The sequence below is a fragment of the Myxine glutinosa genome, chromosome 10 (genome assembly GCF_964187855.1).
Source record: "Myxine glutinosa chromosome 10, kmMyxGlut1.1, whole genome shotgun sequence".
NCBI lineage: Eukaryota > Metazoa > Chordata > Myxini > Myxiniformes > Myxinidae > Myxine > Myxine glutinosa.
In genome coordinates this window covers 53,096,531-53,109,400 of record NC_136270.1, presented here as the reverse complement: position 1 = coordinate 53,109,400, position 12,870 = coordinate 53,096,531, and the positions used below count along the sequence as shown (strand labels likewise).

The 12,870-nt window shown below is 42.5% G+C and overlaps 1 protein-coding gene across 4 annotated transcripts in view; it reads left to right on the top strand.

Moving 5' to 3' along the window:
- The window catches only part of CLEC16A (C-type lectin domain containing 16A), an 80,943-nt gene that overhangs the window by 32,362 nt on the left and 35,711 nt on the right, over positions 1-12,870 (top strand). For all 4 annotated transcript variants that reach the window (XM_068127671.2, XM_068127670.2, XM_078785639.1 and 1 more), the window contains exons 17-19: positions 6,932-7,060; positions 7,425-7,545; positions 7,733-7,884. In XM_068127671.2, the coding sequence (XP_067983772.2) occupies positions 6,932-7,060; positions 7,425-7,545; positions 7,733-7,884 (402 nt within the window). The remainder of the gene's footprint in view (positions 1-6,931; positions 7,061-7,424; positions 7,546-7,732; positions 7,885-12,870) is intronic.

Here is a 12,870-nt window from a genome sequence, read left to right as displayed (position 1 = left end):
ATTGACCTCTGCCTAAATCATATAAAATTGTATTTCAGCAACAAAATATGGTATATAGATGATCTTGGTGTCAAAATGCACAGGATTACGAAAGAAGATGACATAAGATAATTATTGACCCTTGGGACCAAATCCTGACCTCTGAAAATGAGGTCAAAGGTCAAAAAGCTGTTTTATCACTAAAATGTCATATTTATAACAGGAAAATTACCATATTATATAAAAATGAGCAAAAAAAAAACCGAAGAGGTTAATTTCATCTTACATGGTGGATATGGGGGTTATTATTTATTCCAAGAGCAGAGGGGGAGGGGGAAATTACCTTTCTTGGGATCAAATGTCATTGACCCTAGACTAAAACACTATATATTGCATGAATGAAGTCTTTGTTTTGTCTTTGTTTCAGGAGTGATTACTGAGAAAACCTAGCTAGCCTACATGTACCTTGACTACCCCAGTGCAGTGAGATGTCCCAAAAGTTCCCTGAGGCCTTTGGAACAATACTGTAAAATAACAAAATTACCAGGATGGATATATGTGAAATATGTAGTGAGGACTTTTCAGAAGCAGGAAAGCTACAGAGGTTGTACAGAAAGGGATATGAGAATCTAATAGAGCAGTGTAGACTTATCAACAACTCTTCATTATTGGAGCGATTGGAACAAAAATGGAGTAGCAACACTCCTATGACAGTCCATCGTAGATGCCGAACCCTTTTCATGCAAAAGGAGCCAGATGTTGAGGAGCAAGAGCATGCGCCAAGACCAAAGCAACAAAAGGTGTCTCAAGCAGTAAATGATGACAAAGTTGATGGTAAGATAAAGTAATTCTTTACTTGATTCATGTAAATTTCATTAAGATTCCAAGCCCATACCTGTTTTATGTTATTTTGTTTGAATTTTGAATGTTTGAAGTTAGTATGGTGATTTACATGGGATGGCAACTAACTTTGTCCATGTTTTCATGTAATGTTTTCAGGCCAGGGTTCTACTCGATTTCCGTACAGTGAAAGATGTTTCATATGCAATGAGGACATCCATTTTGATGAAAGACATCCTGATAGACAGCAGACCATACATCGAGCATCAACTATGACGCTAAAGAAATCACTTCTGAGAATCGCAAGTGAAAGAAAAGATAGTCTTGGAATGGCTGTGAAAGGACGCTTGGAAGGAAGGCAGATCTTGTAGCGGAAGAGGCTGTCTATCATAATAAATGCTACAAGGGGAATCACACAACACGCTACAGCGATGAGCAATTTTCTGGACAATTTTCTGACCAGACAATCGAAGAGACACTCATGCGGAAAGCCAAGTCAAATGGAGGCTTAACAAGAGGAAGAATGCGCAACGAGAGCTCTGTGAAAGTATGGGCTGGTACGTTTTCACATCTCAAGCTACCTGATGGAAGAAATGATTGGTGGAAAGCGGAGTAAGAGGACCCACACAGACCTTGGGGCAAAGCGTCTAGAGAAAGACAGCCAGCACGTCAAGTTGATTTCTGCATGGTTTTCAACTCATAACCCCTTCATAGAGGTTAGTATAGATCTGTTTCATTTACTGATAGTAGCACAGAAATCATTCCACATTTCAGTTACTATTTGTGGAACATTTACTTATCATCTTAGCTATGTAAAATAATATTTCATTTTTCATTTCAGGTAAAAGACCCCAACACCATTACTTCGCTGTCTAGTGGAGTAATAACTACCGACAAGTCAATTGTCAACTGTGATGATGCAGTGAGGATAGGCCATGAAATGCAAAAGGATCTTGATAATGAGTCACCGGTTAAGAGCATGAAGACAGCAAAGAAATGCAAAAATCTGGCTGAACTTCAGAAGAAAGTAAAGGTAGGTGACAAGAGGATCTACATCGAAAAGACCCTTCTTTTCAATAGACTGATTTTCATGGCAGAGAGAGATGAAGGGATCGAACACATGTTCAAATTTGAGCTGAACCCGGTCCCAACATCTCTCTTCACAATGGATCGCATGATGAGAAAACCCAAAAAGCATGAATTTGGCAAGATGCTCAAGGAAACAGCTTCAATACTTGACGTGGACATAAACAGCAAGATGCATGTTGTTGATGGAGGGTGGCTACTTCATCAGGTAAAGTGGTCCAGCGGTGCAACCATCAAGACTATAGTTGATACAAATGTCAGATATGTTGACAACAAATTCAAGGATGCTACTGTGGTGTTTGATGGCTACGGGGAGGAATCATCAACGAAAGACCATGAACATATGCGGCGGATGGCTGGGAAGAAGGTTTCTCCGGACATGAGGGTCACACCGGAATTGACTATATCATGTGACAGAGAGGTTTTCCTGGCAAATGAGAAGAACAAAGGAGCCTTAATCATGATGATATCTGCAGAGATGGCAAGCCACAATAGCACTGTACGCCAAGCAAAAGATGATGGTGACACGCTGATTGTTAGGTCTGCAATGGACTTGGTCGCAAGTGTTAAATCCCCAGTTGTTGTTGTCGCCCAGGACACTGATATTTTGATATTGCTCTGCTATCATAGGCCTATCCACTGTACTAATTTCTATTTACAAGCAGATTTTGGTGGTCTTTACGACATCTCTAGCATACACATCGGAGACAAAGAAGAGTTCCTCTTCAAGTATGGCTGGTCTGGAAACGACACTGTTTCATGCATTCATGGACATACCAAATGTGCTCTCTACAAATGCAGATTTCCTGCCAGTGTCATTACTGCATTCACAAGTCCCACTTCAACCGACTCCATAATTCGAACAGCTGGATTAAAAGCCATGCAGATCACATATGGCTGTGGGGATACTCCCCTAGAAAAGTCTCGCTACATGAAGTTCAAGAAGCAAGCAGCCAAGGGCAAAATCGATCCTGACCGCCTACCACCAACGGAAGATGCAACAGCTCAACATTCCCTTCGTGTCCATCTTCAAGTTGTGGTATGGAAGCATCTTGACACCTCTATTCTTGATCCCAAAGGAAGAGGATGGGAGTTAGATTCCAACAGAAAACTCAGACCAAAAATGCTATCTGTTGGTATCGCGCCAGACAACCTTCTGAAAGTAATTTGTTGCAACTGCAAGGAAGGGGAGAGGCAATGTCAAACAATGAGATGCAGCTGCATGAAAGCTCGCATGTCGTGTGTATCTGCATGTGGAGTGTGCTGTGGGCATTGCGACAATGGAACAGATAGCATAGATGCAGAAGAAGAAATTGGTAGTGATGAAGAGGAAACAGACTGAGTATTATTAATTTGTTGTTGCCGATAGATACTGTAAGTTCTAAGTTGTGAGTAGTATTCTGCAAATTGTTGATTATAAATTCACATATACTTTACATACACAAACTATTTGACACTAATGAACTTTACCCCCCCCCCCCCCCCCCTGCTTATTTTGATGGTGAAGAATCCATTTCATATTTAGTTTGTATCTTGGTATAATTCTGTTACTGTTACCAATATGATATTTGATATGATATTTTGGTGATAAGATGTCTATTTTTGACCTTTGACCTCATTTTCGGAGGTCAGTAATTGGTTCCATGGGTCAGTCATTATTCTATGTCATCTTCTTTCGTAATCCTGTGCATTTTGACACCAAGATCATCTATATACCATATTTTGTTGCTGAAATACAATTTTATATGATTTAGGCAGAGGTCAATGACCTTTGACCTCTAATAAAAAGGTTTCCCCAACCCCTATCCCTCCTTACTTTTTTTTGGTAGTTGTCCATACCCATACCTACCCAAATCAGTTGAAATTAGCTTCTTTTAAATTTTTTCACAGAAGAACCTTAAGTTAGGGATACTAACTAATGCTCCCTTTACCTAACCTCTCTCTTAATTCCACATTTGGTTTCCCATCCTTCAGTGTCACATGACACATCCATCTCACCATTCTCATTTCATTTCGTTCACACTTCCGTTCGTCCTCCTTTTTGATCACCCAGGTTTCACTGCTAACCTGCAGTGAAATCATTGATCATCGCACTGCTAACCTCAGCTGCATCAGGTTTTCCCTTGAGCTGGAGATAGATTCCCCATGATATCAATAGGGGTAACAACTCACTAAACTTCCTCCAACCACTTCTAATTCTTGCAATCACCGCTACCTCTGCACCACCACATGCACCAATCATATCACCATGGTAACAAAATTTATCTACACATTCCAGGGATATGTCCCCGATATAATGTTGTTTCCTATATAATATAATATTGTTATATTATTAGTCCCCTACCGGTGTACACCGGAGGGGACTATAGGTTTGCACGCCGTCCCTCCGTCTGTCCGTCAGTCCGTCATGCAAAGAACAGTTTTCCGGACTTTTTTTCTAAACGCTTAATGCTAATGATTTCAAACTTGGCACATGGTTTCCTCATGATAAGTTAGAGTTCGAGTTCGAACTTAACGACGTTTCGATCATTTTTGACAAAGTTATGGCACTTTGAACTTTGGGAATTCTGATAATTCTGATGATCCTTAACTCAGTGCCATTTAAAGTTTTAATTTCCTTAAAAAAACCAATTTCTCTGCAATAATAGGACCGATTGAGATCAAAGGGGGGGGACTCGGTCTGTAGAATATTTTAATGGTAATTATGACGCCACAGGTCACGTGGTTCGGCCGCCGTATTGTTTTTCGTGAAAACACGAAAACCCCTTTTTCTCTGCCACGGCTGAACAGATCGAGGCCAGACTTTGCAGGCAGAATTGCACACCCATGACGAACAAAAACGTCAACGAGTATGACGTCATGCGTCACATGGTTTCAGAGTTGTGACGTTTTTAAGCATGAACCTTTAAAACCGAGCCTCTCCCTCATTTTTGATCCAATCGAGGGAAAACTTCACAGGTCTGTTCAGCATGTCAGTCTACTAAAATTAAATGTCCTTTTGGAATTTGCGACAGGGCACGTGGTTTGGCAGATATCATTAATTAAACGAAAATATTTTTAAAAAATGGATATCTCTTGTTTATTCTAGAGTTCTCCTCAAGCCGCACCGCGCGCTCTCAGCCTCGTCTCGCGAACGTCAAAAGCGCGACACAGCGCGCGCTTTCGGGGAGGGGCGGAGCCAAGCCAAGCAACATTTCTATGCACATCAATGATCGTGAACCGGAAAATATAATAAATTACTGATATTTAGCGACTCGAAAGGTTCTTTATCAACAACTTATTTTCTCGTGCTTCTGCTGACCTGTCTGCAAGGTGTATAAATCGAAGTCCCGAGTGCGAATCTCAGGTGATCCCATCCTGAGGTAATTCGCGATTGGGAACGATTCAGAACCTGTGGGTGAATAACCCTTGGTAATTTCCCCAACAGTTTTCCGGACGACAGACTGCCGGTAGGGGACATGTATTGCAGCGCAATACTCAGAATGCTTGTTACTACTAGCAACGGTACTCGCCCTATGGGTGGGGCTCCAATTGTGAAGCCCAAATGAAAAGGCAAAATATCAGAAATTGAAGGTTTAAAAATTTTTAAAAACGATTCATATAAACATCCGTTGAATCATGTCACGCGCAAATCATCAAAATCTAAACAGTATCTTTAGAATTTCAATAAAAGCCACATCACTGTTCATATCGGTAAATATTATTCCATCGTGTTTCAAATCGTGATCGATACACTATGATCGTGATGATCGTGAATCGTGATCGATAATCGTGTTCACAATCGCTATGTTGTATGTACTCCCGATACGTGAACCAAATTCCCGATACATGTACCTGTACCAAATCAACAGTTAAAAGGATTTTGAGCCGATAGGTGTTACGGCCTTGGCAAGATCGATGGAGACAGCGATCTGTTGGATCTGATCCTCCTTCATGCCACATCCGATCGATGCAGCCGTGCAGTGATCGGTGCAGCCGTTTGTATGGCACACTGTGCAGCAATCGGTGCAAACGTGGACTCCCACACTGCCACATCCTGCTGATACTTGCTCCCGAATGACGTTATTTTCCCGGGTGCTGCACAAACGGCTGCACCGATCGAGATTTAACGGATGTTTATATAAATGGTTTAAAAAAAAAAAAAAGCCTTCAATTTCTGATATTTAGCCTTTTTATTTGGGCCTCCCAATTGAAGCCCCGCCCGTAGGGCGGGTACCATTGCTAGTCGTCACAATGAGAACAATGAACATTATGCGAATGTGAATGTTATGCGGGAGTGCAAACCTGAGAATGCTGGAGACTAAAGCTGAAATTGGGAAAACTAAATAGCCTATTTTACTCCTGGAGATCCCAGGATTATCCACCCAAAATATCTTTGCGATCGGTTCAGCAGTTTTTACGGTACCTTCGAACAGACAGACAGACGGACATTTGGTGAATTATAGTAAGATTCATATTGTTTCGTAATGACATTAATATTATCTATTATCTTTGGTGTTATTACTTTTGGTATTAGAAGTGTCCTTGGAAAAACGGCATGATTAGCTATCCTAACCGGATATACACCTTAACATGGATTTTACCCAAGGTGGGAAACCTCCTTGAGGAGGGGGCAAATTAAATCGTGCAAACCTCCATCGTGTGACCTTTAATCCTCCTGTCAAGTTTGGTTGAGATTGGATATGTAACGACCAAATGTATCGTGGTCAGACAGACAGACACCAAATTGTGTATTTTTGTAACGATGCTCTCGTATGACATGATGTCAGCGGAGTGTGCATTCACGGTATGTTTAACATTCACTAAAATCTAAAATGGAGCAGAAGCCAGGTCTTTTTTTTTTTTTTTTTCTCGTATAAAGTCGAGGTTCATGTCCAGCGTTTCAACCACAGAGTGGCCTTCGTCAGGTCCAACGCTTTTTTAATCCTTTAAAAATTCTCTCAAATTTTTGACTTTGCCACATTTTTGTTATTTCCCTTTCTGAATAGCATTTTCCCCTCCCTCGTATTGTTTTTTTTCTTGCCAGAGCAAACCTCTCAATGTCGAGTTTCTGAGCATGGACGCCTCCATTCTTCTTCCGCCGACTGGCACCCCTCTGACTGGCATCACCTTCACCAACCGGCTGCCCTGTGGAGATGCAGAGCGGGCGAGGCGCGTGAGTATGGGGAACTCTCGCGTGTGGCAGGTCTTGTCTCTTGTTTACCCCCCACTTCCCACAGTGTGTGAGGTTATGCAGCAACCTCCATGTTTTTCACATGCAAGATGAGGACACTAGAAGACATTGGTATTGTTTTGGGTGACTTGCAAGGACATAGTTGGCAGTGGACAAACAGTGTATTGTACTTGTACTTGAACCTGGGACTGCACTAAGCCAAACAGTTAGACGGGAACACTATGTGGGTGAAAATGTCCCATGGTTTTGACCTTTTCACAGTGACCCTGCTTGGCTAGGTGTGGTCCGATAAAAGTAAATGTGTTGGCCTGCATCCTCATGGTCATTAATCGTCATTTATTTGCAGGCAATGCGAGTGTTTTTCCTTCTCCGTGCACTGTCCCTCAACCTCTCCCTCGAGCGAGAAATGCAGCTTCCCCTCACCCGCGATGAGGACCTCATCAAGTCGGAAGATGTTCTTGACCTCAGTGGGTTCACACTCGGCATATTAACTTGTCACTTACAACTTGTGTATTGAAAGTGTTGTTCAGATGTCGGGTAAAAGTTGCTTTGACATTCACACGTGCAGTGTGGCTGTTTTTATTTTTGTGGTTGGATCGTGCTTCATTCGAGTACAAATTGGATACACATTAATGATTTGTCCACATCCTGTAGATAACAGTGACCTGCTGTCATGTGTGGTTTGTGGGCGGGATGCGGTGAGGCTCCGGCGTTTCCTTGTTGTGGACATCTACCAGATGCTCCTGGTGGAACCAGATGCAAAACGACTTGGCTGGGGCGTCGTTCGCTTCTCTGGCCTCCTGCAGGTATTCATCATTGGATAATATGAGTCAGGTCAGTCTTTTGGGGCTGGCACTGGTAACATGTAACCCAGTGCTAACTTCCGCATGGTCAGGTTGTCGGCGACTAAACCGGCACCCTCATTGGCTTTGCTGGTGAGGAGGGTGACTGTGACACCTGCCAGGACTAAAAACAACAGCTGACAATGGGTGGATGAGCTTCCTATGGGAGCCAACGGCTATCCAGTACAGAGATGGTGTCTCCTAAAAACACCCAATGACCCCTGCCTAGTTACCCCTGTCTGCACAGTGGTCCTGTGAAGAGGTTTCCTTGTTTTAGGACTAGGTGAAGGTTTTTCCAGCTTTTGCTCTTCTTTTTCTCTGTGGCCCTTCACATTTATTGCCTCTTGGCCTTGTTTCAGGTTAATTTCAATTTAAAAAGTAATACAACAACAACAACTGTTGTTGTTGTATTACTTTAAATTAAAAAAAAAAAAAAAAAAAGGAATTTAATTTCAATTAAAAAAGTAATAAATAATAATAATCTGTTGTCCATAATCTGTGGTGGTGATAACACCGGACTTGACATCATAAGGTTTTAGGTTCAACTTCCACCAATGGAAGAATTATTGGGATTTGGATTTTAAGCTTCTGGAAGAAGATACAAACCTGGTAATTCTTCTGGGACTAACAGAATGTCAGTAAACAGCAACGAGCTCGTTCATGTCCTTCAGTGAGGGGATGATAGATACTACGTGTTTACCTCGTCTGGTCTACACGTGATATTCCAGATCACACACTGTGGTGTGTCGATTTCGTCCATTAAACTGGACAGTATATCTCAAACTTATCAATCTTGGAGGCCATGGTTGACAGGGGTCACACTAAAAACAAATTTTGGCACCTAAACAGATTTTTTTGGTTGTTGTTGTTGTTGTTATTATCCTTTATTGGACTTGGTCCGAAATGGAGGCTTATGGATTGGGTCTCGTGCGTACGTCTGCATCCATATCGTGGACATGCATGGACCGATTTTGTTCAAACTTGCCACAAAGACAACACATGAGAGTATACAAATGCAGAACATTTTGTTTCGTAATCCGAACAAAGATGGCTGACTGGCGTCCTTTAACTCCGTACAGCAAAATTACTAAAAGCTGCGATGACATTTAATGTCTTTTTCTCCTTGCTTGATTGTGAATTTGAGAGAATAATTTCTACGGTGTAGCCCATAGGGCAAAGATGTCGAGAACAGTGTTTGTTTGTCCGTATGTATGTATGCATGTCCCCTGAAGCGTACACCAATCAGAGCTGAGGATCTGGTCACATGACAGGGGAGATGTGATGTCATTACGGTCGTACGACGGCTGACTCCACACACCGCCATTTTGATCCCTATGCCGTTCAGGCCGGACATATCGTTGAACCTGTCATGTATCACAATCTGCATTCTCTACCCTTACGTTTTTTTCATTGTGAAACACAAACAAACACGTGAAAAACATGAAGTAAAACACGCTAAAGTAAGGATCTTTTATAACACTCGATTATTATCGTGGTTGTGGTTGTTGTTTGTGCGTTATTTCTGTGTAGTTTTATATATTTTCTATTGCTTTGCAAAATATCACGACTATACATAATTTTGTAGGCTCGTTTCGTGTCCTTCAAAAGGGTTTCTACTGTCGTAGAATAATAAATGTTTCCGTTCAAACTGCTGGGTGAATAAACCATGCATTAGCGCTTCTTCTTCTTTTTCAAACTTGCAAAGAGGCTTTTATAACCGGCAAATTTGTGATTAAACAAACGGTATTTTACGACGTAGATGTTTGGTTCCTGTGTTTACAGCGTTTGTCTCTCTGTATGTATGTTTGAATGAATGATCGTTTTTAAGGCCATTTTCCCCGCTAGAGCAGGGGTTAGCCTTGCGGGCCCCATGACGATCATGGTTCCCTGTTTGAGGCAATGTTTTTATGGCCGGATGCCCTTCCTGATGCCAACCCTTGGTCGCCTCTTACGATGCGCAGGGATACGGTGTACCTATTCTAAACCGTTGTACACACCGGGATCATTCATCCCAGCAAGCTGGTACTCAATGCTGGTATGTTTGCCCCTAACATATTTATCCTACATATTGGGTGAGTTTTATAGCCACAATTACGCTTCTGAAAGGTAGAATGTAATGCCATTTGGCTTTGCCAGGTATGTTTCTTTTTTCAACACCCTTTTATTGAACGTTCATATATTACGTCGTATCGTATACTTGGTTGGGGCAAATTACCACACTTGATGATTGGGGGGGGGAACTATAATTATGACAACAGGGTGATGATATATTAAGGGGGGGGGGGGGGGGATGCATGCCCCCAGATCATGTATAATTAAAACTTTGTTTAAGGGCTCTTCAAGCATTGAAGCATTCCTTATGACTGCGTCCAACCACCCTAAGCCTGGTGTTGGCTGAGCGGTTAGGGTGCCGATTTGGGATCCTCGGGTCCTGAGTTCGAATCCCTGTCAGCTGTTGAATTAACACCAGGTGGGGTTGACTCAGCCTGTCATCCTTCCGAGATCAGCAAAATGAGTACCAACTCACTGGGTCCTCTCTCAAGGAGGTTCGTGGCAGGATTTGCACTCCGGCCGCCGTAAAACACCTCATTCCGTAATGCACACGGTGGTGTGTGTCGGGATGGTGCTGAGGTCACTTTGATAGTGTTGACTAACTGACCAACATATCGAATAAATCAGCGTCTCAATGCAATCTCTTCACTTCCATGGTGACCGAGACAGGTTAGAGACTTGGAGTACTTCAAAATAATTTAATACTTACATTATTTGCTAACCGGTATCCCCACCCAGGTCATACTATCCCCTTCAACTAAAGTATCAAACAAGCCCGGCTACGCCGCTGTCAGACTTTCAGTCGTGTTAGCTCACCTGGAACGAAGTTCAGGGGAGCTTATGCGATGGCGCGTCGTCCGTAAGCACTTGCAACCTCTTCTCCGAAACCGCTGATGGGATTGCGACCAAATGTGACAAGTTTGTTCAAGGCATTTAAAAAATCTGGGTCTAAGGGGACCAACCGGGGGTCAAAGTGGATCCAGGTTTGACCCCCCAAAATAGATATTTGCTTTTTCCTCTGAAACTACAAACACTATTTCAGTGAAACTTCACCACAACCTTCATCACCCATGATGTACCGAAGTTTATTTACGGCACTAAGAAAATCTAAGTCTAAGGGAGGGCTTTGGGGGGACAAAGTGGATCCAGGTTTGACCCCCCCCCCAAAAGAGATATTTGCTTTCTTCTCTGAAAGTACACACACGACTTTGATGAAACTTGACCACAACCTTCACCACCCGTGATGTACCAAAGTTTGTTCACGGCATTAAAAACATCTGCCCCTTTGGGGGTCTATGGGGTGGTTGGTTGGTCAAACCCCCAGAATAGGTATTTTTTTTTGTTTGTTTATTTAAAGTCTTATGATTATGTTAGTATGATTCTACATGCTGCCCTGTTTTCTAGCAACCACTGAAATTGGTTTAAAATACCTTTAGTTAGTGTAGTATACTGTTTATTCTACCAGGTGAGCGCCAGGTGTATTGCCCCTATGTTTTAGGGTTCTCACCCTGTAGTTCGTGCAGGAACATTCTCTGGACTGCATGTATGTGTCCAGCCGGTCGACACACTCAGTCACACAATAGTAGTTCGTTCCCCTCACCTAGCTGTACCCCAGGTAGTTAAATGGGTCGTTCCAGTCCCTCCTAAAATTATGACAGCCAATCAGAAGTCGCGCACTTTGCACTGATCTGTGACACTATATCGCTGCACATTTGGGCATTGCGCAATTGCGTGCCCACGCTGCTTGCACACTTTGGATGAAGCATGCGGCCACCAATGTGATGTGTGCATATCAATCACAAGTACAACCACAGACTCACCTTCAGTCAATGAGCACAAATTTCACCTGAACATCCATTTCTGGGAAGATTATTTTCAGTTAGTACAGTATTTTATTATCGTAAAAGAAACAAGTACTGAATACCACATATCTATCCAGGACTACTGATACACTAGTGGGCCCGTTGGTCCATTGGACCAAATTTTCATTGGTCTTCACGACCTTGTAGCATAACTGCCTACCTGCTGTAGTGCTTGACCATTAGGTTGCCTTTCACGAAGCCCAGATGTGTTTGGGCCAGGGTGAGGATTGGAGGATTGTACGTTTGTTATTATTATTGCTAAGTTATACCACCATTGTTATTGTTGCTAATATTATCAGTATTAATTAATATATGCTTTGTTACAATGTTATTGTTCTTTTTGTTATTTATTTTGTAATTAGAATGCCATGCCGTGGAAGCACCTATTAAACTGCTCTGTACAACTGAGCAGATAGCGAAAGAGAGGTGTGATGTGATGGGGGTGGGTTGGTTGAAGGATGAAGTGGGACAAATCGTTGTGGACCCAGATGGAATTAAAGGAAGATGGAAAAGATATATGGAGATGCTGTTGAATAGAGAGAATGAATGGGATGGCAACATAGAGAGTAACCCAGTTTTAGGACCGGCAGAGAAGATAACTGAGAAGGAAGTTGAGGAAGCGATAAAAGCAATGAAGGATAGAAAAGCGGGAGGACCAACGGGAGTTGTGGGAGATATGTTGAAGGCAGCATGAAGTTGGGGTGTGAAGAGAATGACAGAGATCTGTAATTTGGTGGTGAAAGAAGGCCGCATTCCAGTGGATTGGGAACTGAGTACCCTCGTCCCTCTATACAAGGGGAAAGGTGACCCTCTGGAGTGTGGCTCGTACCGAGCGATAGTTATTGGAGCATGGAATGAAGGTATTGGAAAGGGTGTTGGAGAGGAGGATAAGGAAGAAAGTGAAGATCGACGAAATGCAGTTTGGGTTTATGCCAGGAAGAGGAACGACAGACGTGCTTTTTATTGTGAGGCAGTTGCAGGAGAAGTACATGGAGAAGAGGAAGAAGTTGTTTCTTGGGGTTGTTGATCTGGAGAA